Source organism: Narcine bancroftii, chromosome 9 (assembly GCF_036971445.1).
Source record: "Narcine bancroftii isolate sNarBan1 chromosome 9, sNarBan1.hap1, whole genome shotgun sequence".
Lineage (NCBI taxonomy): Eukaryota > Metazoa > Chordata > Chondrichthyes > Torpediniformes > Narcinidae > Narcine > Narcine bancroftii.
In genome coordinates this window covers 122709297-122735536 of record NC_091477.1, presented here as the reverse complement: position 1 = coordinate 122735536, position 26240 = coordinate 122709297, and the positions used below count along the sequence as shown (strand labels likewise).

The 26240-nt window shown below is 46.9% G+C and overlaps 2 protein-coding genes across 11 annotated transcripts in view; one reads left to right on the top strand and one right to left on the bottom strand.

Annotated features, from left to right (window-relative positions):
- Nucleotides 1-2566: 2566 nt before the first annotated feature.
- LOC138742764 (uncharacterized) lies at nucleotides 2567-13026 on the bottom strand. 2 transcript variants are annotated; one of them, XM_069897628.1, is made up of 3 exons: nucleotides 12783-13026; nucleotides 11354-11489; nucleotides 2567-5407 (listed from the first exon to the last, which is right to left on the bottom strand). In XM_069897628.1, the coding sequence occupies exon 3, from the start codon at nucleotides 5385-5387 to the stop codon at nucleotides 4305-4307; it is 1083 nt and encodes a 360-aa protein (XP_069753729.1). In that variant the 5' UTR covers nucleotides 5388-5407; nucleotides 11354-11489; nucleotides 12783-13026; the 3' UTR covers nucleotides 2567-4304. The 2 variants fall into 2 exon arrangements, with proteins under 2 accessions (XP_069753729.1, XP_069753730.1); XM_069897629.1 differs by lacking the exons at nucleotides 11354-11489; nucleotides 12783-13026 and adding an exon at nucleotides 10934-11115.
- Nucleotides 13027-14995: 1969 nt separating this feature from the next.
- LOC138742762 (scavenger receptor cysteine-rich domain-containing protein DMBT1-like) overlaps nucleotides 14996-26240 on the top strand; it is a 43452-nt gene continuing 32207 nt past the window's right edge. For 3 of the 9 annotated variants that reach the window (XM_069897627.1, XM_069897621.1, XM_069897626.1), the window contains exon 1: nucleotides 24939-25790. In XM_069897627.1, coding sequence (XP_069753728.1) covers nucleotides 25712-25790 — 79 coding nt within the window. In that variant the 5' untranslated portion in view covers nucleotides 24939-25711. Of the gene's footprint in view, nucleotides 15255-16149; nucleotides 16887-17685; nucleotides 18356-24576; nucleotides 24812-24938; nucleotides 25791-26240 lie in introns of those variants that run through there. The other 6 variants (XM_069897622.1, XM_069897625.1, XM_069897624.1 and 3 more) reach the window with 6 other exon arrangements.

The following is a 26240-nucleotide window of genomic DNA, read 5'->3' as shown; positions in this document are numbered from 1 at the left end:
CCCTTCATTCCAGTTGGTGTGACTCAATAAAGACTGTGTTTTGGACTTTGTGATTTGTTACTGTAACTTCTTGTACCCTGACAGACGCCCGACTTAAACACGTGCACCTCCTTCACCACCCAGACTATTTGTTATCACTTTCCCTGGCTACATCAAAAGTCCTGTGATTTACTGTCTACTTTCCAATTTCATTTAACCTCTCAAAGTGTAGCACCTCACTCTTGTCTGGATGAAACTCCATCTGTCATTTCCCTCCCCATATTCCACCTGATCGACAACCAGTAGTATTGTTTATCAGCTTCTAAAAATTATTTATGATTTTCTATCCTCTTTTTTAGCAGCGAACATTTTTAAATGACTCCTGTGTATGATGTCAACCAATCCACAGAACCCGCCACCCAATCAATTTTACCAGCTCCTGTCTTACCAAAGTGCAATTGGACTTCTCCCAATTCCTGGAATTACTTAATTTCTGTAAGTACTAACCTCTGCCTTTGCGGAAAAAAGTCACAAGGGATGTTCTTGGGACTGAATGGCTTAAGTTATCAGGAGAAGGTTGGGATTTATTTCCCTGGCACATAGGAGATTAAGGGGTGACCTCAGAGAGGTTGAGGGGATAGATAGAATAAAATCCATAGATTCTCAAGGGAGCTGCACAGGTTTCAGGGGATTGACTTGGAGTCGTGAGGTAATGTTGCAGCTCGTTAAATCTCTGGTGAGACCACACTTAGAATATCGTGTTCAGTTCTGATTGCCTCATTACAGGAAGGATGTGGAAGCTATGGAGAGGGTGCAGAGATTTCACGATTTCTTTGTCATGTAACAGTACAGAACATGTAATATTACATGAAATTGCCTTTTGCCTGCTGCAAGGCAAAGAGTCACCATGAGCATTGCCCACTACCGTTACAGATGAAGAAAGAACAAAAGAGTCTGTTCAGTCACAGAGTGTCTGTGGATTTACCTCCAGTGGTCTCACAGCCTCTGCAGCCGCACGTCGTTCGATTCATCGGCCACCAGATGCTCCAAACCTCCAACGCGATCAGAAAGTCGTCTGAGGCCCATCAGGAGCCCCTCTTTCCCTCAACACCTCTCGAACGCCAGCTACATTACCTGGTGGCCATGAGCCAGTCTCCAGCAGCCCGCACTACGTGGGTCCCTCAGCTGTTGAGCCCCTCGCTTGTCCACCACCATGCTGTCGGGTCATGTCCTCTGCTTCTCCTTATTAACGGGGCTGTTCTCCCCATTTCTGGTGCCTCACACAGGTCCATGACCCCTGGAGTCACGTGACCATTGCCGAGCGTGGGTGCCACCATTTTGGGCAGAGACCTCATGTTGCAGGATTTTAGTTTAAAAACACCATTTTTAAACAGGTACATGGAAAACTTTGGGGGGGGGGGTCATGGGCCAAGCGCAAGACAATGGGACGAGGATGAGTGAACAATTCGTCTGGAATGGACAGGTTGGGCCGTCGGGTTTGCCTCTGTACTGGAAAACTGATTCAAAGTAGCTGCAAGAATTTTTAAAAAATTTGTTTAGCTACTGACTGCCAATCACAATCTCAGGGGAGTGGAATTGAGGAAAGATGGGGTCAGCACTGGTAGGTATGACTGGTGCCTCTTGAGAAGCCAATGTTGGCCTACCCCAGTTTTCAGCCTTTTTCTTTCCACTCACATCCCACTTTAAGTAATCCCTGGGCCATCGGGGCTTTGTGATTAGTAAGGGATTGCTTAAGGTGGGATGTGAGTGGGAAGGGAAGGTTGAGAATCACGGCTCTAGACCCAATTATTACTGAAATATTTTGCTTGAGAAAAATTGTCATTGGCCCATTTACTTTGGAGTTCTGAAACCGTGCACATAACGAGTCAATGAGCGACGATTAAAACAGTAGTTTTCAAACTTTAGCTTTCCACGCACCTTAAGCAATCCCTTATTAATCACAGAGCACTTACGGCATAGGGAATACTTAAAGTGGCCTGTGAGTGGAAAGAAAAAGGTTGAAAAACACTGGTTTACAGTGTCACATTATGATAGAACTTTTGTCTCAGCAAAGCGTGGACAGTGAAAGATTACTGCTCATGTTTGAAGGATCTGTTAACCCCTTGCTCTCCCTCCAGAGGGTAGAACTCCTCTCTATCGTCCCATGAAGCACTCTCAGGAGAGCAACGGCATGCAATAGAAAGAAAAGAGGAAATCTACACTGTCTGCAAGAATTGCCCAGTATCACGTCTGAACCTGATGTGTTTAATGTTAATTTTAATGCAGAAAGCCTTTCCGACCCATTAAACCCATGCCGTCCAAATACATTCCATTTACTCCCAACCCCCATAAATGTTGAAGGGCGGGAGGAAACCCACGGTGACACGGGGAGATTAAATGCAAGCAGATCAGACTAACCCAGAATGCCAATGGCCGGCATGGACAAGTTGGGCTGAAGGGTCTCTTCCGTGCAGTCTGGCTCAAATGAAATCTCACCTCTGTCGATGTTGATCTGGATCTGAACCCTGGTTGGTGTGTGAACAGGAATGTCTAGAGCAGAGGAACACAAGCTGCAGCCCTATTACCCTCAGGCTAAGTGTGGATTTATTTAAGGCAAGAAACACAATACAGAAAATCACAATAACACAGTTGCAATGATTTCTCCCTTCAATTAGCGGGCACGGTTGGCGTAGCAGTTAGTGCAATGCCATTACAGCACCAGCGATCGGGACTGGGGTTCAAATCCCGTGCTGCAATGTGTTTGTACTTTCTCCCCATGTCTGCGTGGGTTTTCCCTGGGGGCTCTGATTTCCTCCCACCCTTCAAAATATACCGGCGATGTAGGTTAATTGGGTGAATATTGGGCAGCACAGATTCATGGGCTGGAATGGCTGGTAACCATGCTGTATGTCTAAATTTACAGAGAGGTTAAATGATGGAGTTCCAAACTGACTCATTCAAGATCTATTGGCACTAGAGCTGCTGTTGAAGGTAACATGATGACCAAAGTTCCCCTCTGGCTGTCAGAGCAAGCCAAGGATTTGTCAGTTCTCCCAACCCAGAGAGTGAGGAACTGATTATTGTCCATCTTCAGGCAACCACCTCCATTAGTAGAAGGTAGAAACATTACAATTCTTTCATTCTAGACAGGTGACCTCCTTAATTTGAAATGATTTCACCCGGTCAGCCATGCCCTTTGCCAGACAAGACTGCAGCATCCTACAATCTGATAGTTGACACACCAGCTATCCTGTGCTGGCCTCTGCATCCGTTAGAAGCCTGCTCCACGATAAATTTCACTGTAGATCAGGGAAATATAACTCCTGCAGTGTTACTGGGCACCTTACAGGATAGACTATTTAAAATATATTTAATTTTTAATTTAATTTTAAGCATACAGGATGGTACCAGCACCTTCTGGCCCACAAGCCTGTGTCTCCCAAACAACTCCACTAGGTTTTGAATGGTGGGACGTAGCCCACATCGACACAGGGAACACATACAAACTCTTTACAGACAGGGCTGGATTTGAACCCTGTTCCCGGTGCTGTAAAAGCATTACACGAGCCACTCTGCTAACCTTGCCGTCCATGATAACTGGAAATATTCAGCGGATCACCCAGCAGTTAAGGAAGTACATGCCTGTTTGTTACAGAGGTTACTTTTACCTCCAGGAGATTTTGAAAGTAGCTGGGAGGTGATGTTGCTGTTGTACAAGAGGTTGGTGAGATCCCGTTTGGAGCACAGTGTTCAGTTCTGGTCACCGTGCTGCAGGAAAGATGTCGTCAAGCTGAAGAGGGAACAGAGAAGATTTACGAGGATGCGGCCAGGATTCGGGGGCCCGAGCTACAGGGAGAGGTTGAACAGGCTGGGGCTTTATTACTTAGAGCCCAGAAGGATGAGGGGTGATCACACAGAGGTACAGAAAATCATGTGAGGAATAAATCGGGTGAACACAGAGAGTCTGTTACCCAGAGAAGGGGAATTGGTAACCAGAGGGCATGGGTTTAAGGTGACAGGGTGGGAGGAGGATTTAACAGGAAGTTGAGGGGTAGCTTGGTTTTAGAGGGCAGTGGGTGTTCAGAGGTGGTTGAGACAAGGACAATTGCAATATTTGAGAACAGATTTGACAGATCCTTGGGTAAAAATGGTTGAGAGGGATAAGGGCCAAACACAGGCAGGTGGGACTAGTGTGGGTGGGACATTCTGGTTGGCATGGGGAAGATGGGCCAAAGGACCTGTTTCCATGCTGTGTGGCTCTAATCACTGCAACTATCTGAATGGCAGGGATATTGTGTGATGTGATACCAGGGAGCTTTCCCAGCCTACTTTTCCCTTGCCCACACTGTGTTGCCTTTCTGTTTTTCCGGCAAGACAGCTCGGATGTAGAAATCTTCCAGCTTGTCCACAGCATCAAGCCAAAAGTGTTCATCATAGTCCACGGGGACTACGGCAGTGTCGCAGCTGGTGTAAACCACCAAGTCGGCCTTTCTCATCCCAGTGACTGCCATCTGGCACTGCATCTGGGTGAAGTAGGGGTGTTGCTTCTTCAGATGGAGCTCGTTCTTGCTCTCCAAGCAGAAGTCTTTGTCTTCGCAAGCCTTGGCGATGCTGTGATTCCGGTGCTTGTACGGACACTTCACCTCCAACAGGCCCAGGGGTCTCTTTGTGGCCTTGTCAACCACTAGCCCATCAGGACTCGCTGCCAGCCAGTTCTTGGCTGGGTCAATGAACAAGCCACAGGGTTGGACTTCAATCTCTTGTCCTTCCTGCTTAGACTTGATCTTCTGGTACTCTGTGATGGCATGTGGTTCATGATCAATGCCCCATTTCATAGCAGGAGTCATCACGTTGGAACCCTGGCCCACAATGGGCTTCAGGTAGGACTGGGGGACCTCATCACTTCTCCCATTGACAAACTTGCAGCGGGAGATTTTGTGGGCCGCGGTCGCTGTGATCCGGTATCTGCGCTGGTTAAACCATTCTGGGTTGTCCCTCTGCCCCCGGGTCTCCCTTTCAATCTCTGCTATCCTCGCTTGGCCAATCTTCTCCAGGTTGGGGTACCCCCCTTGGCCATGCTGGTTTGCAGAGCTCGAAGTTTTGCCCTCTGTCCTGGTGTCAGAGTCAGTTCTTCTAGGGAGCGATGGGATGCCTTTGTTCTGAATCCTTGTTTCCTGGCCGGTCTGGCTGGCAGATTTCCCCCCTGCGGGGTCTCTGGGGTGGCCCACTTGTGGTGGCTTGGAGGCACTGCCACACCTAGATCTTGAGCCCGCTGCCTGGGTCCTGGATCCCGCGGAGGACAATGTGCCAGTGGCTTCTTTAACCGGAGGTAGTGCTCCTTCCCGAGGTGCCGGCAGGGTCACGTCACCTCCCATCTTCCTCCGGTTATTTGAAGGCTCTTCCGCCATTTGGAACACTGTCCAAACTTCTGTCAACAGAAAGATCAATTAGAACGGTAATCTGGTACCGCCGCGAGAGTAGGCCAAACCAGCAAGGAGAGAACTGAAATGTAGCAGCGTCCAAACAGAAGGCAGCTTGGGAGTATGGGATCCGCCACTGGCACCAAGGCCCAGTATTGTCAGAGCCCAGGAAGTTTCTGTCACCTTTAATTTTAGCATTTGTAGGTCATAGGTTGTGAGGGATTGGTTCGTGATTAGCTAAAGGTTAGGGGGAGAAGGCAGGGCAATGGGGCTGAGTGTGAAAATGGATCAGCTCATGATTAAATGGTGGGGCAGACTTGATGGGCTGAGTGGCCTATTTCTGCTTCAAAGCCTCATGGCCTTACCTCTGTATGTTCCAGATTTACTTACAATATGCAAGGCTATTCAGCCTATCCAGTCTATATTGGCCCACTGCTTTATCCTGACACCCAGTTCCTCACATTTCTACCATCTCTCCCAGTTACTACCCCTCTCCTGCCCCAATTAATCTTCACCCCTGGTGCATTTTAAGTTGTGGAAAGAAACTGGAACTTCCATGGACACCCACACAGACACGGGGAGAATATACAAACACCTTACAGATCGCGCGGGATTCGAACCCCATTTGCTGGCGCTGTTACAGCGTTACACTAACTGTTACACCAACAGAGACAACACTGACACAAACCTTTCGGCCTGGTCCTTCTCTGCATTGCCACCGTTCTGTTCAGATGACCATGCCTGTCCTGATGGGAAATGGGCCTGGTTCAAGACCACAACACAGTTGGCATGGATGAATGGGCCTGAAGGGCCTGCTTCCTGCTATACAATAAGGAGGAACGTGCCAACTCTATGTAAGCAGCAGGAGAGGTCAGGATTTGACATGGGTCTCTGACTCTACTGGCAGTCACCCAAGAACAGAGGTGGGATAGTGGGCCAGCACCATGTCTGCAGTCAGTGGTGGACCACGCCAATCCTGTGGCCACGGCCCTGCTGAGGCTTTTCCTCAGACCATCTCATGATCTTGGCATTGTGGCTGTGACGGGGAGGCCCAGTACTGCCATCTGCTAGTGAGGATTTTACTGGACGTTAAGCTATAGGCCTGGAAATTCAAAACCGCAAGTGCTGGAAACTTTGCAGGGTTTGGGCCCAAGATGTAGGGAGGAACAATTTAACATCAATACACAGCACCTTCCAGCACAGTAAGGCCCTTCAGCCCATGATGTTGTGCTGGCCCATAACCCTCTATTTTTCTTAAATCCATGTGCCTGTCTAAGAGTCTTTTAAATGTCCCCATTGCACTTCCACCACCATCCCCTGGCAAGGAATTTCAGGCACCCACAACTCTGTAAAACTTACCCCTGACGTCTCCCCTGAACTTCTCTCCCCTCACCTTAAACAGGTGTCCTCTGGTATTTGCCCCAGGAAAACTAGTGCTGGCTGTTCACTCTACCTATGCCTCTCACAATCATGTGCATTTCTATTAACTTACCTCTCATTATGAGGCAAGGTTGGCAGAGCTGGGACTTTGTGGAGCATAGGAGGATGAGAGGTCTACAAGATTCTGAGAGGCATAGATAGGGTGGACCTGTTTCCCAGGGCAGGGATAGCAAAGGAAATGTGTACACTGTGAAGGGAGGGAAGTTCAGGGGAGACATCAGGGACAAGATTTTTTTTTAAACGCAGAGAGTTGTGGATACCTGGAATACCTGGTCGGGGGTTGGGGGTGGGGGTGGTGGTAGAGGCTGAAACATTAGACAGGGACATAGATGAAAGAAAAATAGAGGGTTATGAGGTGGGGAGGGTTTAATTATTTTTTGGTAGGAATATGGAGATCGGCACAACATGGAGGGTGAAATGGCTTGTACTGTGCTGTAGAGTTCTACGTTCTGTGTTCTCCCATTGTCCGTGAACTACAGTGAAAGCCCCAGCTTACAGAACGTTCCAAACATCGCTTCCACCTGACATGCTGAAACCTTCCAGCTTTTTCTCTTTTGGTTTCAGAGTTGCCACATCTGCAGCATTTTTGTTTAGCCGTCAGACCCAATGGGTGGAAACTAAAAGGGAATGGGTGGAAAATAAAAGGCTGGAGTCAGTCAAAGTGAACAGGATGTTGTGTGAAGCTGAGCTGATTCACTGACGAACCTGCTTCCAGCAGTCTCTCATTTCATATCACCACTGCTCATAAGTCATCAAGTCATACAGCAGAGACACAGGCCATTCAGCCCACACCCATGCTGACCCCTTGCCCATCAACACTAATCTGATTTGCCCACACTACAACAGTACTCTTCTATCCCGTGCCTTGTCTGTGTAAAATCCTATCAGGCGGTGATTGAATATGACTTGACCACATCCTCTGTCAACCACTCTCTGTGGAAAAAAAAACAATCCTTCCTCTTAAGGCTGCAAGGTTAACAGAGCTAGGGTGTTTCTCTTTGAAGTGACAAGGATGAGAGGTGAAGGTATATAAGATTATGAAGGGCTGAGATAGGGTGAACAGCCATTGCCTGCTTCTTGGGGCGACAGTAGCAAATACCAGGGGGCATCATTTTAAAGTGAGTAGAGAAAAGTTTAGTGGGAGATTTCAGATATACTCCCCCACCCCCACCCCCCCCCCCCCCCCAAGAGTGGCAGGTGCCTGTAATGCATTGTTGGAGGTGGTGGTTGAGGCTGGTACAGTAGAGGAAGACAAAAGACTCTTTGACAGACAGGTGGGGAAAAGAATCAGGACAATGGGTGTGAGGTGGGGAAAAATTAGATTGTTGTGGAATAGGTTACCCTGAGTCAGCACAACATCATGGGCTGAAGAGCCTGTACTGTGCTGTAATGTTGTATGTTTGCTCTAACTCTTCTTTTGAACTCCTCCCTGAACCTATGCTCCCCTAAGTGGGAATCCTAGATCCTCTTGCTGATGGTACCTTTTGCTGATTGCCCTCATTCCATATCCCTCACACCAACCCTTCAGCCCCTTGGAAACACCTCCTGACACAACTCTTCAAACCCTTCCAGATTTACAGGCCCTGTTGAATCTTCCCTCACTCTCTCTGGCCTGAGGGGTACAATCCCTGCAGCTCCTGTCTCCTTGTTAACAGAAGTCTCTTATCCCTGGGATCACTTTAATAAATCTCTGGACTATTTCTGTGTTCTGTCTATATTGTGTGGGCCCAGAGATGGACACAATGCTCCTAGCTTGGGCTTAACCAATGTTTGTTACAAGATAATGTTCCAGCTCCATAAAACTCTGATTGGACCACAAATAGAGTACTATGTTCTGTTTTGGTCACCTCATTACAGAAAGTAGGTGGAAGCTATGGAGAGGGTGCAGAAGAGAATGACCAGGATGTTGCCAGGATTGGGAACCTTATGAGGCAAGGTTAGCAGAGTGAGGACTTTTCTCTATGGAGTGAAGGAGGAGGAGAGGAGAATTAATGGAGGTCTACAAGATTGAGAGGCTTAGATAGGGAGGACAGCCATCTCCTTTATCCCGGGGCGAGAGCAGCAGAGGAGATCTGTACAAGGAGAGAGGAGGAAGTTTACGGGAGACATCAGGGGTAAGTTTTGTTTTAACACAGAGAGTGGTGGGTGGCTGAAATGCATCGCCAGCGATGGTGGTGGAGCCTAGTACAAATGGGGGCATTTAAATGACTCTTAGACATGTGGATGTGGGAGAAATAGAGGGTTGTGTGTGAGGAAGGGAAGGGTTCAATTGTTGAGCAGGTTTATATAGTTTGGTACAACATCATGGGAAGAAGGGCCTGTATTGTGCTGTAATGTTCTGTGTTAGGAATCATATTTCTCTATCCAAAGCCTATTTATAAATAACCCATGTTTATTTAAGCCTTCTCAGCTGCCTTGTCAAACTCAATCACACCCCAGACCACCCTCACCTCTATGATCACACCCCAGACCACCCTCACCTCTATGATCACACCCCAGACCACCCTCACCTCTATGATCACACCCCAGACCACCCTCATCTCTATGATCACACCCCAGACCACCCTCACCTCTATGATCACACCCCAGACTACCCTCACCTATATGATCACACCCCAGACCACCCTCACCTCTATGATCACACCCCAGACCACCCTCACCTCTATGATCACACCCCAGACCACCCTCACCTCTATAATCACACCCCAGACCACCCTCACCTATATGATCACACCCCAGACCACCCTCACCTCTATGATCACACCCCAGACCACCTTCACCTCTATGATCACACCCCAGACCACCCTCACCTCTATGATCACACCCTAGACCACCCTCACCTCTATGATCACACCCCAGACCACCCTCACCTATATATGATCGCACTTCTCTCCAGAGTCTACAGCCTGCTCCTGATTGGTATTGAGAGCCAGCACAGACACAATGGGCTGAATGGCCTTTGTACTGTGATCATTCTATGATCAAGGAACTGTAGGCTTGGGGTGAGGGTCTGTATTTCCCCTGTCAATTTATCCCCACAGCCTATCCAGCCAGAACATGGTGCAAGTAGGGGCTTGGTTGTTAGCTGGGTCTTTTGCCCCATCTTCCAGAATGGTCTGCCCCCCCCCTCCATCTGCCCAGGCCCAGGCCTGAGCCCCCCTGAAGGTGCACTCTGTGGGATAATTGTTCCCACTGTTGGCCTGGCCAAATTTATTGAGGTTGATGAATGTCTGCACTGACTTGCTGAGGAAGTTGCCTGTGAAATAGAGAGAGGTGAATCAGAACCAACATGGTGCTGTGTGAACAGTAACCCACAAGCCACCAGGCCAGTGAGAAATGGCAAGATTCTGACTCTCGCTGGTTTATAAATAGATGCCACACTGACCTGTGGCTGAGTTTTGTTTAAAGCCTCTTCCAAACATGGACCAACAGAAGGAAAGCTGTTCCCAAAATGGGATGGTTCACGTTGCGGTTACTGAAACGCCTTTACATTGCTAGTGAGCGAGACCGGGGTTTGAGTCCCACGCCGTCTGTAAGGAGTTTGTACATTCTCCCTGTGTGGCTTTCTCCTGGGGGCTCCAGTTTCCTCCTACTCTTCAAAGTGTACCAGAGGGGTAGGTTAATTGGGCAGCATGGACTCGTGGGCCGGAATGGGCCTGTTACCCTGCTGTGTGTCTACATTTAAAATTTAATCGATGGTGATTCTTTAAAATCATCCTTGCTTGGGGTGAGTGTGGCTTCGCCCCCCCACCCCCCCCCCCCCCCCCCCGCCTTAGAGACAGCAGAGCATGTCTTCCTCTACAATCTCCTCCCTCCCTCCCCCATTCCCTTCCCAACTCCCCAACCTCAGATTTATGGCCAGAGTACATACATGACATCATATACAACTGGAGATCCCTTTTCCTGTGGGCCAGGCAGAGCTAGTGTAAAAAACTACTGTACGCAACTTTCCTTCACCTCCACATCTAACACCCTCTCTGGGCTCCATGAGAACATCAGAAACAGGGGCAGGAGCCGGCCATCCGGCCCGTCGAGCCTGCTCCCCTATTGAATTAGATCCTAGGTGATCTGGCCATGGGATCAGCTCTACCTACCAGCCTGTTTTTCAAACTTCTGTGTTAGAGGAATTCAACCAGTCTTTCAGCGCCCAGAAAAAGCAGAGATGTTCCTGAGGTTTCCGCCCTGAGCCTATCTTCAAGGAAGAAGCAAAATGAGCCAGAAGCAGGAGATCTCAGAATTGCTGGTGGTCTCTGCCAGTGTGGCCTCTGCCGCTTGATCTCTGCTCCCAGAACCATGAAGAGGTGGGGCGGGACTGGGTGAGTCACTTCGGTAGGTGATCCGCGGGGGGGAGGGGGGGTTCAGTCTCCTGCAGTGCTGAAGGACGAGAATATACCCTTTCCCCTCTCCTCCTCGTAGCAAGGAGCAGCTGGAGGTTGGGGTCTCCAGGGTCAGTGTGCCCGGCGTTGGTTTGAGCGGGAGGATCGGGATGGAACTTCTACAGCTCTGCTCCTTACCTTATGCCAAGTCCCCGCTGTCGATCCACGACCGGGCTTCTCTTGGATGCAATGGGGTTACTCTCCCTGCTCGCAGGCACAGATGAAAGCCCATCCCCCGCCCGCAGTCTCTGATTCCGCCTCTCTCCTGATGCCACTAGTGGTGCCAGAGAGCAGGAGTTAAAGGGGCAATGCAGCAGGAAGAGTGTGGGCCCTCCTCGACTTCTTTCATCAGTGAATCCTCCCAGCAGATATCCGCAGAGAGTGTCTGAAATACCGGCGGAACCGCGGAGTCGGCAGGAGGGGCAGTTTGCTCATCATCCCCCGTGGCTGACACAATGAGGGAGAGCAGGAGGCGGAAGGGGAACCTTATAGAAGTTTCTAGAACCAGGAGAGATAAAATAGGACGGTCAGTTTTCTCCCTGTGGAAGGAAGTCTGAAGCAGGAGGGCACGGGTTTGAGGAGAAAGAGACCTGAGGTGAAGCAGGAAAGTGGGCAGGTGCTGGAGAAACTCAGCAGGTCATGCACCATTCATGGGAAGTGAAGGGAATGTTTTGGACCTGAGGGGCAAGTCTGACACAGAGGGAGGTGGGTGAGTGGAGCCAGCTCCCGGGGGCAGTGAGTCACCATTGGAACTGTGAGCTCACCCTATGTTTCCCTGATTCCAGGAGGCCATGGGAGAGGTTCAGAGGCCCTCAGGCCAGGACAGGGGCTGGGTCAAGCTTCGGAGTCCTTTAGAATGAAGCAGGGGGTGGAGTGGAGGGAGGTGGACTGTGATAGTAGAGCAGTTTGAAACTGCATGAAGCGGCCACAGTCTGAAACTGCAGCTGCTCCCGTCTATTTTGCAATGGTGTGACTGACAGTAACGCTCGTGTGTGTGTGTGTGTGTGTGTGTGTAAGAGAGAGAGGTGGGATCCTAAGTATTTGGAGAGGGGGCACACTTTCTCGAGGGAGCTCCCTCACTACTGCCCCTCCCACTGTGTAAAGTTCCCCTAGAATTGCCCCTTTTTTAAAATAAACTCACAAACTGTATTCAACCTACAACATTACAAACACAAAACACACACGGAGCTCCAACTAAAACCAAAAACCACCATAAGATGTAGCAACAAATCCGTGAGAAGCAGTAATCATGGCCACCTTCTCCATTACACGGTATTACACATCAAATTAATTTTCATCTTATATCACACACATGATCCCCTGGGTGGGAGGGGGGGTGGTGGGGGGGAGATCGTTCCCAGAACTCAGCCACCATCCCTTCGGGCTCCAGCACCGCAGCGCCCGGACAAAACCCCGAAAGACAGGCAGGCAGTCAGCTGGGGAGAGTTGACTGGGGTGGGGAGACCCCCTCAACTGCCCGCATCCTCGAGCCGTGAATGGCTAGTTTCACCAACCCCCACAGTAAGGCCACAAGGAGATCCACTGAACACCCAGCCCCCTTCCTCACCGGGCGGCCGTGGATCAGGAGCGGGGTGTCGATGAACTGATTCATGAAGCGGTTCCGTGGCGCTGCTCGGTGCAGCACAGGTCACCGATGGAAAGGGGAGGACTCCTGCCCACAGGAGCCTCCACTGGGGATTGCCTTAATGCCGGCCAGTAAAGCAGACTGCCACAGTGCGCCTGGACGACTGGCGAGGGCGAGGAAGGGAAAAGTGAGAGGAACAGCTTTGGCTCATCCCGGAATGGCGCAGCGCAAGACGCCAGGAGGTGGTTCATGTTGTCCCGGACCGTCCCCCACAAAACCTGTCGGGCTTTGGGTCCGACGAGCACCCCCGGCTGATCGAGGCTCAGCACAGCCGCGTCTACTTGACCCGCACCCTCCCCCCGAGCCCTCTTGATGCCCATAGCTGCGGGACAGAGCCCACCCTCTCCGGTAGACACCAAGCCCCAGATCCACATAGCTCCCGGTAAAACACGGGCAGCTCCACCATCACTGATATTCACCACTGGGAGCCATGCCCCTTCTTGTAGGAAGCAACCCCAGTGAAGGAAGAATAGGGCTAGCACGTCCCACCATGGAGGGTACTTGGTGAACCCCCCCCCCTCAATACTGCCCCCCCCCACAGTGGATGTTTCCTCAGTACTGCCCTTCCCATAGGGCATCATGGTCAGCATGGACATGGAGGGCCGAACGGCCAGCCGTACTGAACATTTCTCCGTTTGTAGAGATCCCAGCGCCCCCTGCCGACCAATTGAAATACAGGTAGAAGAACAGCAAGAGATGGAAGTTTAGGCAATGTGTACACACGCGTTCACTGTACAGGCACATCCGAATTCTTACTTGTTTCAACCCAACAGGCACTTTTGAAATTAACAATAGCAAAGATTAACTGTCTTGAGTTGGACTTTCCAGCATGAATCTGAGATACCGCTGATTTAAATTTGACAATTGCAACAGAGAATTCATCTTCAGCTGTTACCTTCCCTTCCTATAGCATTTAAATAATGAAAGAGAAAAATATTTACAGATATATGTTTCAGGAAACCAATCCTATTGTGAATTTGACAGAGCAAATTGTCTTATAAATTTACTTCCTTAAGGCAGCAAATTGATTAATATATATACTGGAGCGGTTCCGAAATGCAGAATGCCAGGATTAAAAGGTTCTCACAGTATGCATGTCATTTGAGTTGCCGAAGTTATCTCTTCCATTGAGAAGAGGAATTAATAGGCTCCAAAGAGAAAGAGGCCACATTATAAAGGTCTCAGCACTTCTTTCCAAGACTACTGACAAATACAGTGCAGGACTTTTCTACTATCCAATTTAGTTTTAATTGTACCTAAAAGCTATTATTCTTTGAGTTCCTCTGTGAGATCAGGTACGCAGAGTGGTGATTGACTGGAATAGCCACGTCAACTCAATTCTGTCTCATTGGACAACGGATCTCATGGATATCCCAATGATGCTTTGATTTAAACAATGATGAGGAATGTCTCTCTGCTTTATTATTGATTTAAAACAGTGGTTCTCAACCTTTTTCTTTCAACCCACATACCACCTTAACCAATCCCTTACTAATCACAGAGCACCGATGCCATAGGGATTACTTAAAGTAAAAGGTTGAGAACCACTGGCCACCGCCTCGAACACTCCTGTCATTCCATACAGTTGTGGTTCTCACACACTTCAACTTCATTTAACCTTCTTCTCTGTAGTCATTTATGCCCAGGCTGGATAGAAATACACAGAACTCACTCTACAAGAATTGATTTGTTCCACACGTCAAAATAGTTCTGGGACCCAAAGAATGTTTTGCCCTTTGGATAAAACAGCATCCCATTTATTTCCACCATAAATGAAAGCTCCAATTTTGTGCCTTATGTGACAGAGTATATATTGGTGTTTGGGAGATAAATTGGGAAAGTTTTGTTAGAGCAGGCCACACATAAACACTTTAAACACAGATTTTTTTTGCAGGAGCTTTTGCAAGAGTGCTCAGAGACTTATGATGGACTGTTGTTTGCAAAAGGCAACAAATGTAAGAACATGCAGAGGCAAATTTTTCTGGAAACCAGAACTTGCTGTCTGGAGGGTCATGTGATCTTTGCAGGTAGAGAGCAGAGAAAAAAGAGACTTTGCTCTCAGAGTTGGAGTGAGAGAGAGAGAGAGAGAGAGAGAGAGAGAGAGAGAGAGAGAGAGAGGAGAGTCACAGACATCAGATCCAGAGGGACAAACTGGAAAGTTTTTGAAGACGGCCTGGTCAAAGGAGAGGACCGGCTGTCTGGTGTTTTCCTTGGATTTGAAGAAGCAGAAAGGAACTCACTGGTGACCTGAAAGAAAGAGGTTATCATCTGGAGAACCCTGAAGGGGACAAGTTTCATCAGTCAGACACTGGAACGGCTGACTAAAAAGGAATCAGTTGTGGATGTCCTGGAACAAGAAAACTCTCTAAAAACCAACAAGAACCCTTCTGAGAGGTAACCATTACCTGTTAAGCACCAAAGCCTGGTGAATTTTATTAATGTTAACTTCTGTGCACAGTACAAGAATTGCCTGCAAACAGTGAGATTGGACTGTGAACCAAAGAACTTTGCTGAACTGACAAGACACATTACACACAAGTGCGCTTAGAATTAGAAGGGGGTTAAATGAGTGGTTTAAGTGAGTCAATGGAGATAAGATAAAGTTTGATTCTATTTTCACGTTCAAAGATCATTAAAAGCAACGTTTGTTTAAGTAACCCTTTGTCGTGGTGCATGTCTGTTGCTTCTGGGTTGTGGGGTCCTCTGGACATTATTTTACTTATGATTCCACTGTATGAAGTACTTGTAGTGTAAGTTATCAAAGTTCCTTAACCCTTTGAACTCAGGCCATTTTAACCGTTCATAATATGTACTCCGGACTGGGTCCATAGTTCGAAGGTTGGGTACAGAACCAATCCCCGAAAACGGGAACACTTGTTGGTAGTTCCTGAAAAGCGGGACACGGAGTCCAAAGGATTAACATGCAAGTATTGCTACCCCCCTCTCAAGGATGTCTGTCCTACCGGGGACATTCACCACCTAAATTAACGAAAGGAGAAGGAAATGAAAAGAATTGACTCAGTGGAATTTCTTGTTTATTTTTATTGAATGACAACATTGTTTGTCTGGTTTAATGTATCTTAGATTTTGTACTTTAAATGGATGGGGGGGGGGAGGTAGGGAGGGTGGGATGGGAGGAGGGAGGGGGGAGAAAATGGCACTGTATATATTTGAAAAGGAAAATGTATGTATCATGGTCAATGTGGTTTATGGTTTGAAAAATAAAAAAAAAAAGGATGTCTGTAGTGTCGAGACTGGTTGAGGAACTGCACGTCTTCAGATGTTGTCCCCGGTGTGTTCGGATATCTCGTTGGTCTCTGTGGGCTTCAAGTGGCAGCAAACTTGCTGTAATATATTCGAGATGCAGGCAATTTTCTCCTCCCATTCACCCATCTTCTCGGCGACGCGCAAGAGAGTGGCCTCCGCGGCTTCGACGTGGCACAGATATTCCGCGGAAGGCGGTGGCTCCGACCTCGGAGCCCTTGCATGTTCAGCGAAATGCGGGGTCGCTTCCCGATCCTGCCGCTGAATCGCTGAGCCCCGTTCCTTTATCACCAACTCCCCGCGACCATTTCTGTCGACTGACTCCCCCAGTGCAACCTTTGGCGTATTTGCAAGGGCAGGTGAATCTGCATCGTTGACTTGCTGCTTGTTAACAGAAGCTGCCATCAGTGGGGAGGAGATAAAAGGGTCGGGGAAATGATCTGGCTGGTCATTGCGTTGGGACATTCAGCATCTTCAGCTACACTCGACTCTGCAAAATGAAAGTTGCATGTAAATTAAAGAGACTCCAGATCATTCCAACCCGACACGGTCTGGACTTCGGCCCGACACGTTGACCGCTCTTGACTTCCCATTGACCTGCTGAGTTTCTCCAGCACTTTGGACATTGCACTATCACCACAACGTCTGCAGGTTTCCCGTAATCGTTGGACGCCGCGAGAAGCATTTGAATCGAGAGAGAGAGAGAGAGTTCCTAATGGGTGGAATTCGTCTCATATTGAACTTATCAGATCTATCAGCTCGGTAGGTTAATTGTGTGTAATTGGGCTGCACCGGGTTCAATGCAGGGATCGGCTTCTACAGTGTAGTAAATAAATTTAAAATAACATTTCAAAACATTCCCGACTTGATCCTGGTTTGGAAAAAATCGCGCTACTCGAGGCATCGATTTCCAACTTGCCCAGTGGTGTGTGACACAAGCGCCATCGTGAGCGTCCTCTGTCAACCAGGGATGCAGGTGATCTGGCCTCCATAAAACCGCAGCAGTTCAGCGCAGGTTGCGAGTTCGTCACCAGTGATGAACGTTTGTGAGATAGAATACGGTACGGCGGAGGAACGGCCTCAGGCCCCGATGTCTGTGCCCAACCTGATCTAAAACTCTGCTGCTTGCATCTGGCAAATATCCTCCATTCCCTGAATCTACCTGCGCCTTTCTTGTATCTGCTTCCACCACTACCCTGTTCGAGGCACCCACCGCTCGCCCCGCACATCTCCTTTAACTCCCCCCCCCCCATTTTAAATGCATTCCCTCAGGTAACACGTTTGCCCTGGAGGACGATCCTGACCGTCTACTCCAACAACGCCTCCCATAATTTGATCAATGCCAACGACGCCTCCCTCAGCCTCACAGGATTGAGAAAAAATCCAACCTCTCTTTGAAGCTCATGCCTTTTAATCCAAGCAAATATCCTGCTAAATCATTCTGTGCCCTTTCCAACCCCCCCCCCCCACCCCCACGCCCTTCCTGCAACGAAGCGACCAGAATTTCACACAATAGTCTTCCAACCGAAGCGTTCAATAGCTGTGACCTTATTATCCGCAGTGCCCTGTCTCATGAAGCCAAGCAAACCAGACGCCTTCGTCGCCATCCCATCTACTTCCGTGGCCACTTTCAAGGAACCATGGACTTGGATTCCCAATCCCTCTGCACATCGTAAATCCTGCCATTTAACGTGCACTTTCCCCTTGCACTTGAGCTGTGTCACACAACACTCACCCAAGTAATGAATGGGCCGGTTGAACCGAGTCCTGTCGCCACGCCTCGCCTCTTCATTGAGAGATCTGCTGTTCATGAATCTTCAGGTCTCTGGTTGATAAATCATTGAACGGACGACGGAGTGGCTTCTTCCTGCTCGACCCTGTTAACCAAAGACCGCTAATTCCGCCGAACGCTTGGTTGGGACAACTGTAATACTTGGAACATTGTAATAATTTGGGGACATCACCGACCTCTTGCAGTGCGTTGCGTTGGAAATGCTTCATTGGTAGCCATTCCAAGGTTGGCTAACATGAAGTGTCCGTGGGCTTCATTGCACATTGGGTGAAAACATCTTTACCATTGGATTGCAACATGCTCGTGGGTGAGAAACTCGCCTTCCAAACTAACGCCAGTTTGTATTAAGATTGAGAGATCTGCTGGAACACAGCAAAAACGAGTCAAGGGTTAAGCCTCGAGCTCCAGCAACCAAGGAACCAGGAGCATTTTGACACAGGTAAACTCGAGAATGGATAATACACACATTTGGAAGCGGGGGGGGGGGGGGGTGGGGGTGGGGGGTGGGGTGGGGGTGGGGGTGGGGTACACGTTGACCTTGGCAGCTTTAACACCCCAAAAAAATATAAGCGAAATGAAAGAAAACTAACACAAGGACAAAGGAAAATTGCAATTCTATAGCAGCAGCTACTCTGGTTGCTGAATGATCTCATGGCCAAAGGGTTGAGTTCAGTGAGCAAAAACTCATTTATTGAGGTGTGCCTGGCTGGTCTTATGCTCCAAGCCTGGACCTGGCTGAGAACCGCGCCGGGGCCCTGATGTCGCCGGGGTGTCACGTGGGCCGCAGAGCGCGGGCTTCTGAGCCTGGTGCCAAGGTCGGGGAGAAACCCCTGGCAGCGCCATTTTGGCCGGCTGCCCCACCACGTGCGTGACATGCGGGGCTGGTTCACCTGTCTAATGGCGTGCCACCACAATTCCATGTTATTCGCAATTGAGCAGATTATCTTGAAATTGTGCGTGGCCTCCATGGGGGATGCACCCAGGAACAAATGGAGTAAAATCTAATTTTATTGAACCTCCTACACCTGGATAAGAAATATGTATTTTGGAATTTTAAAAAATCAGAGGAATTTGGACCACCTGGGAAAATAGGCCAAAAAATCCAGAAGGAATTTAATGTAGGAAAGTGTGAGGTGTTGAACCTTGGGAGGCCGAACCAAGGCAGGACTTGTGCAGTAAACCTGAGGTAACTGCGGAGTGTGGCAGAGCATAAGGATCTTGAATTACATAAAACATAAAACATTACAGCACAGTACAGGCCTTTCAGCCCACGATGTTGTGCCAATCCCTGTAAACCGAATCCAAAATTTTCCCCACCTCACACCCATAACCCTCTATTTTTCTTACATCCATCTGCCTGTCTCAGAGCCTTTGAAATATCCCTATTATACCAGCCTCCCCCACCACCGCCCTCAATGGATTCCAAGCACCCACCGCTCTCTGTTAGAAAACATTACCCCCCCCCCCCATCCTTCCTCCCTTCATCTCGTATAGATGCCCTCTGGTATTTGCTATTGTCACCCCAGGTAATAGGTGCTAGCTGTCCACCTATCTAAGCCTCTCATATGTAGGTCGTCATCCTTCAATGCTGCAGAAAAAATGCCTTGCTTCAGATGACATGCTCTGCAATCCAGGGAATGTCCTGGTAATTCTTCTCTCCACATTCTCCAAAGCATTTACGTTTTTCCTGTAGTTAATACAGATACACCATTCTTTGTAAATGACAGCAAAAGTAGATTGTGTTGAAAAGAAAGCTTTTGGCAGGTTGGCCTTCGTAAATATTGAGTAGAGATGTCATGGTGAAGTATACCATTGGTGAGTGTAAATTTGGAGTATGGTGTGCAGTTCTGGTCAACTATCTACACAAAAGATATCAATATGATTGAAAAATATGTGGAGATGATTTCCAAGGATGCTCCTGGGACAAAGATCAGCGTTATAGGAAAAGGTTGAAGAGGATAAGACTTTATTCCTTGGAGAGTCAAAGACTGAGGGGAAATCTTTTGGTTCTTTTTAAAATATAAAATAACCAATTTTTCTGAGAGTTTCTATGATTGATTTTAATCCCATGTTCTTTAAAAAACTAACTTGACCATATTTTCCTCCTAAATGATTTGCTTGGCACTGTTGAAGAATCTTCCACATTTTCTTCACTATTTTGGCCACAGTTTACGAACGTTCCTGGGATTTAGTTATTGCTGATCAATGGATCATGTTAAATTCTTCCAAAGTTTCCACTGACTTGCCAGAAACAATTAACAAAGGAGCGTTCTGCAATACTGAAACAATGTCAACAACTTGGATTTTAAATGTTGCACATTAATACAGCCGGTTTCTTTTCTTTTTGGGGGATAACCTTGCTGAATCATTATCGCAATACAGAATGTCCTGTTTGGACTGAAACAGTCAGTTTGGTTTGTTATTATGTACCTCACATTACCTCAGATATCCACCAGCATCTCGCCAATGTCTGTATTACTTTGCTGTTGGTTCACTTCATTACTTAGTGTTCATTTTCAAGGTCAACTCCAATCTAAATTGGCAAACAAGGCAGGAAGTGCAAGATGAGAAGAATTAAATTGGGAAGTGCCCAAACACTGACAAAGATCGCCATTGTCCAACCTGCCTCTGGCCATGAATTGCCTATTATTAATATTAAACTCAAGCCTACATTTGCATATTCACCTGGTCTCTTTCACATTGTCCAAACATTAATTGTTTACATTCCATTCCATTTTGACGGGTTTTAGTATCACAAGTCCAGATGAAGAACTGAACAAGACATTTTCAAGGTATTTAGGGGCCACTTGTCCAGGGGTTCTGGATAGATTTGTGCCACTGAGACAGTAAAAAGATGGTAGGGAAATGGAACAGTGGTTGACAAAACTGGCGAGGCAGCTGGTTAAGAGGAAGAAGGAAGCATAAATGGATCTAGGAAGCAGGAAACAGCAAGGGTCATGTGAATTAGATGCTCATCGTCGTGACCCTCGAGGTCAAGGATGAGAGTACTGAGAAGAGCAGTGGAACAAAGGGATTTAAGACTCAGTACATAATTCTCTGAAAGTTGAATCACATGTGGATAGGGTGGTGAAGAAGGCATTTAGTACGTTGGCTTTCATAAATCAGAATATAGAACACAGGAGTTGGGATGTAATGTTGAAATTGTATAAGGTATTGATGAGGCCAAATTTGGAATATTGTGTGCAGTTTTGGTCACCAAATTACAGGAAGGATATAAACAATATAGAGAGAGGGCAGAGCAGATTTATGAGAATGTTGACATGGTTTGAGTTACAGGGAATGGTTCAGCAAGGCTAGGACTTTATTCCCTGGAGCGTAAAAGGTTGAGGATAAGGGGGAAAGATAGAGTCATTGTGGGCAGGCATTTTCCACTGAGGGGGGGGGGGGAGGGAGATTCAAACAAGAGGGCATGGATTGAGAGTAAAAGGGGGAATTTCTCCATGCAGAGGGTGGTGGGGGTATGGAATGATCTTCCAGCAATGGCAGTAGAAGCGAGATCGATGTTAATATTCAAGGTAAGTTTGGATAGGTATATGAATGGGAAAAGCTCATGGAGAGTTATGGGCCAAATACGGGTCAGTGGGATGAGGTGGGAGAAGATGTTTGGCATGGACTAGTGGGGCCAAATTGGCCTGTTTCTGTGCTGTAAATGGTTATATGATGATAGTCTTCCTTCCTAGGGGCTCTCAAGTGGGTTATGAGTCCAATCTTGGAAAGTAGCCCACCAAGTGAAGATCCCTGTGTGTGTATTTGTTTAACGTCTACTTGATGTTGCACCCCAAGAAGCATAAGATACTTCATAATCAACCAATTAGTTCCATGGTGTGGATTCCACGACAATTTGAGCTGATAGATTTGTTGCAGTTTTTGTCTGTCTTCACAACAGTTGAGTTTGAAGTAACCATCTGCCTGTTCCACCGTTGAGGACTTGGTTGGATTGTTTATTGTCAGGGATCTCACCCTCAACCTTACCACCAGTGGTGTGAAAACTATTGGAGAGGATTCTTAAGGATAGAATTTATGAGCAGTTGGAGAGATTTAGTCTACAGGATAGTCAGCGTGGCTTTATGAGCAGAAGGTTGTGCCTCACTATACTGATTGAGTTTTTTTGAGAGTTAAAATAAAAGAAATTAATGAAGGCAGGGCAGTAGGTATAGACTATATAGATTTTAGTGAGGCATTTGACAAGGTCCCCCAAGAGAGGACTTTGTGGATTCAGAATTGGCTTGCACATAGAAAGCAAAATGTAGTAGTGAGTGGAAATTGTTCTGCCTGGAGGTCAGTGATGAATGGACTTCTGCAAGAACCTGTTCTGGACCCTGCTCTCTGGACCCTGAGCTGAAGAAGTGAAAGTACGAGTCAGTAAATTTACAGATGATATGAAGGTTGGAGGAGTTGAGGATAGTGTTGAGGTTTGTGGTAACAACAGCATATAGATAGGATACAGGGTTGAGTGAAGAAGAGTCAGATGCAGTTCAATCCAGATACCTGTAAGTGTGAGGTGATGCATTTCTGGAAGGTCAAGCCTAAAGGCTGAGTATAGAGTTAATGGTCAGTTACTTCTGTAAATTTTATTTTTCAATTTTACAAAACAAACATGGTATCACATCTGAAAAAAAAAACAACCTTTTTAACATATTTACACTTTCTTTTAGTATAATTCACTTCTCAGATCCAAACACGATGTAATTTCCTTCCCTCCACTCTGGAACTTTGAAAATTAAATAACAATGAAAACAATTAAAGTAACAAAAAGAAAAATGGTTAAAAGAAAAAGAGAAATTCAATGTCCCACCGGTCTCTCTAATCACCTTCCACTCTTTCAGGTTCTTCACCTGCTGTTGTCTTTATGTATTTTGTTAGCTTTTTAGAACTGTGAGCTGTAGTTGTAGTTGTAGATAAGGTTCTAGATAAGGTTGCCATATTTTGGCAAAATTATCATATTTATTTCTTAAATTATATGTAATTTTCTCTCTGGGCTCACAGTTATGCATCTCCATGTTCCATCAAGCAATAAGCAGGGGAAGTCAGACTTCCACGCGATCGCAATGCATTTTTATGTTACTGACAGGGGAATATCTACAAATTTAATTTGGAATTTAGTTAATGTTCTGCCCACATCCATAAATACAGCCCCAGATCCAGTGGGAAGTCAGTACCCGTAATCCTAGTTAATATACAAGATCATTCCAACCAAATGTGTCTCACCTTCACGCAGGTCCATGTGGAATGTATAAAGGTTCCAATTTCTAACCCTCACCTGAAGCACATTTCTGATATCTCTGATTTTCCTTATGTAATTTTTGTGGTGTGAAATATAATTGGTGAATGAAATTATATTGTACCATTCTTAGTCCGGTGTTCATCACAGATCACTTTCCCTATAGAAATCTGATCAACATTCTTCATTGACTCCCACCTCTCCCTTGATCTTTTCAGGCCTCAATTTGGGCTCACTCTTTAAAGTACAATCTGTATATAAATTTGGGACCACCTCTCCCAATGGAAGTAGCCCTTCCACATTGTTCCCTTCAGGTGGGGTCATGATAGTGCCCCATTATTCCCTATATATATATGTATATATAGAACATGGAAATAGCACGGAAATAGGCCATCTTGGCCCTTCTAGTCTCCACCGAAGCAAGTACTCTCCTCTAGTCACACCTACCTGCACCCTACCCATAACCCTCCATTCCCCTCCCATCCATATACCTAGACAATTTTTCTTTAAATGACAAAATGGACCCTGTCATCACTACTTCTCCCAGAAGTTCATTCCATACAGCCACCACTCTCTGAGTGAAGAAGTTCCCCCTCATGTTACTTCTAAACTTTTTCCCCTTAACTCTTAACTCATGACCTCTCATTTCAATCTCTCCAACCCTCAAGGGAAAAAGCCTATCCATGTCAACTTTATCTATCCACCTCATAATCCTAAATACCTCTATCAAATCCCCCCTCGACCTTCTACGCTCCCAGGAATAAAGACCTAATCTGCTCAATCTTACTTTGAAATCTAGATTCTGATCACATATACATAATTAGATGCCTGAATTGCGTTGACATGCTTCAGAAAATATTCTTACAATATGTGGCCATACATCGGCCATTAATGGCAGAATCATCTTGAAGGTGTGACGCCACCAGTTTGAACAAGAAAGAGACAAAAATAATGGCGCTTCCAGAAAACACATAGCATGTTTTCCAGATGCCACAAAGCTCTGTAAAGTAAGGAAAACCCCTCAACATGTCCTTTGTTACATGACTTGAATATGGAAGGAGTCTAGTACTTTCTTCGCATTTTGACGATTATGATTCAACTGTTACCTTTTGTAAACAACAATCCATTAGTGAAATTTCTTGACCACTCTTTGAAGCTCCTGTAAAAGCTGTCGAAGCTCCAGTATTTCAAATAAGATCTGCTTTAAAGTCTTTGTATGTGACCTACTCTAACAAACCTTTCCCAATTTATCTCCCAAAAACATACCTATACACTCTATATATTTTATCAAACCCAATCCCACTAATCCAAGATTGGTGAGCGATTTTCGAGGTTAAGTGGGCTGGGTGTGGCTTCTTACACGATGTCAAGTGATTTGTGAATACCAGCAGGCTACATAGCATTCGGAGAGAGAGAGCAACAGAATTAGCGCTCTATGCCCAAGTAGAGAGAATGCTGTCTTGAGCCTCTCAGACAAATGGCAGCAGAAGCAATGAAGGGGAAATCGGCGTTTCTCCTTCCTCCCTAATGCTCTTTTCGTAAGGATGGTCTGAGGGCTGGAGGGCTTGAGCGGCAAGGAGAGGTTGGGAATTTTCTTCCGGTGCAGCAGGTCGTCTTATTCAGGTTTATCAAACCGCAAGGTGCATCGCTGAGGTAAACTGTCATAGACTTTCCCATAGAGTGGGAGACTCCAAAACAGGAGGGCGGAGGTTTAAGTTGCCAGGAGAAAGATTTGAAATGGACTTGAAGGGCATTTTTTTCACACAGAGGGGAGAGATGAATAGAACAGACTGCTAGAGGAATGGCAGAGGCGTATACAATTATAACGTTGAAAGGACAGTTAAATGGATGGGAAAGGCTTTCAGGATATGGGTCAAAATCGGGCGAGCGGGTCTAAACTAGGTGGACAACTTGGTCAGCAGAGACCCATTGGATTTGAGGACTGTAATTGTGCTCTGGACCCCATGATCTGTCAACTCGATGGTCATTGCAAATTCTGAGGACGCGTGGGTTGGACACTAGTTTTCGCCATCTGCCATTTGCTGTCCCCAGCAAAGAGTGACCGCCGACGGCCACCAATGCTAGATCCACGATGCGGGCCGAATGACCGAGATTCCACCCGCCAAACTTTCAGTGATTCTATCCTGCCCCTTGCATCGTTAGAACCCAGCCAAAACATCCTTGTGTAAATCCCACCCCCATCGTGTGGAAAGCGAATCTGTGGAGCACCTTGTCATGTTTTTACCAGGTGTAAGACAGAGGACAAATAAGAGGTGTTGTTGCATGAACGTGGCCATCGTTCAATACAAGATAAAAGGGCAGGAGACTTCACTTCCCATGGTCGAAAAGAAACAGCTCTTCAGTGATTAGCATCAGAACGTGTATTTGCGTGGCATGAAACCTCTGTCAGAACTCAGATAAAGCTACCAACTTTAATCCAATCCACAGGTTTGCAACCGTGTCACGGTGACTTCAAGCATCTCCTTTACACGTCTCGCGGAAGAAATGTCTCATCGTTCCCAGCATGAGACCGAGAAATAAAACTAAAAGAGTATGCCCTGCAACTTTCTTTCCACAGATGCTGCCCAACTTGATTTACAGATAACCAGTGCCTGCTGGCAACGGTTGCACAGTAAGTTCAGATGAATCCGTGAGATAATCACTCAGGGTGTATGAGACCGAGCCCATGCTGCTGTGTGAAAGGCAGGCTTGGGGAGGAAGCAAAAATCGTTCTTGTGACAAAATAAGCGAAATAAAGATGTCCTTCAGTGCAGCTCCCTCCACCTTCTGAGCTTTGTGGCCACTCCGGTATAACACGGGTGCGACTCTACAAGGGGCGCAATCTGCACATTCTTGAGCACGGGTTTTCTGAGCTCAAGCCCCCTCAAGACATTTCGTGCCGAAAAACCTTCATCTGGTTAAATAATTCAGCAATTATTTGACAAGATGTTTGGGAAAGACAGAAAAGTTAAGAAATTAAAATGCAATGATGGCAGGCTCTGAATTGTTGGCAATGACTCGGTGATTGCAGGAACTGGCCCAATGGGTAAAAAAGTTAAAGATTCATCTGACTGTCCAATTA

Coding starts and splice junctions, on each gene's coding strand:
- LOC138742764 (XM_069897628.1), bottom strand. CDS start 5,387: ATGGCGGAAGAGCCTTCAAATAACCGGAGGAAGATGGGAGGTGACGTG.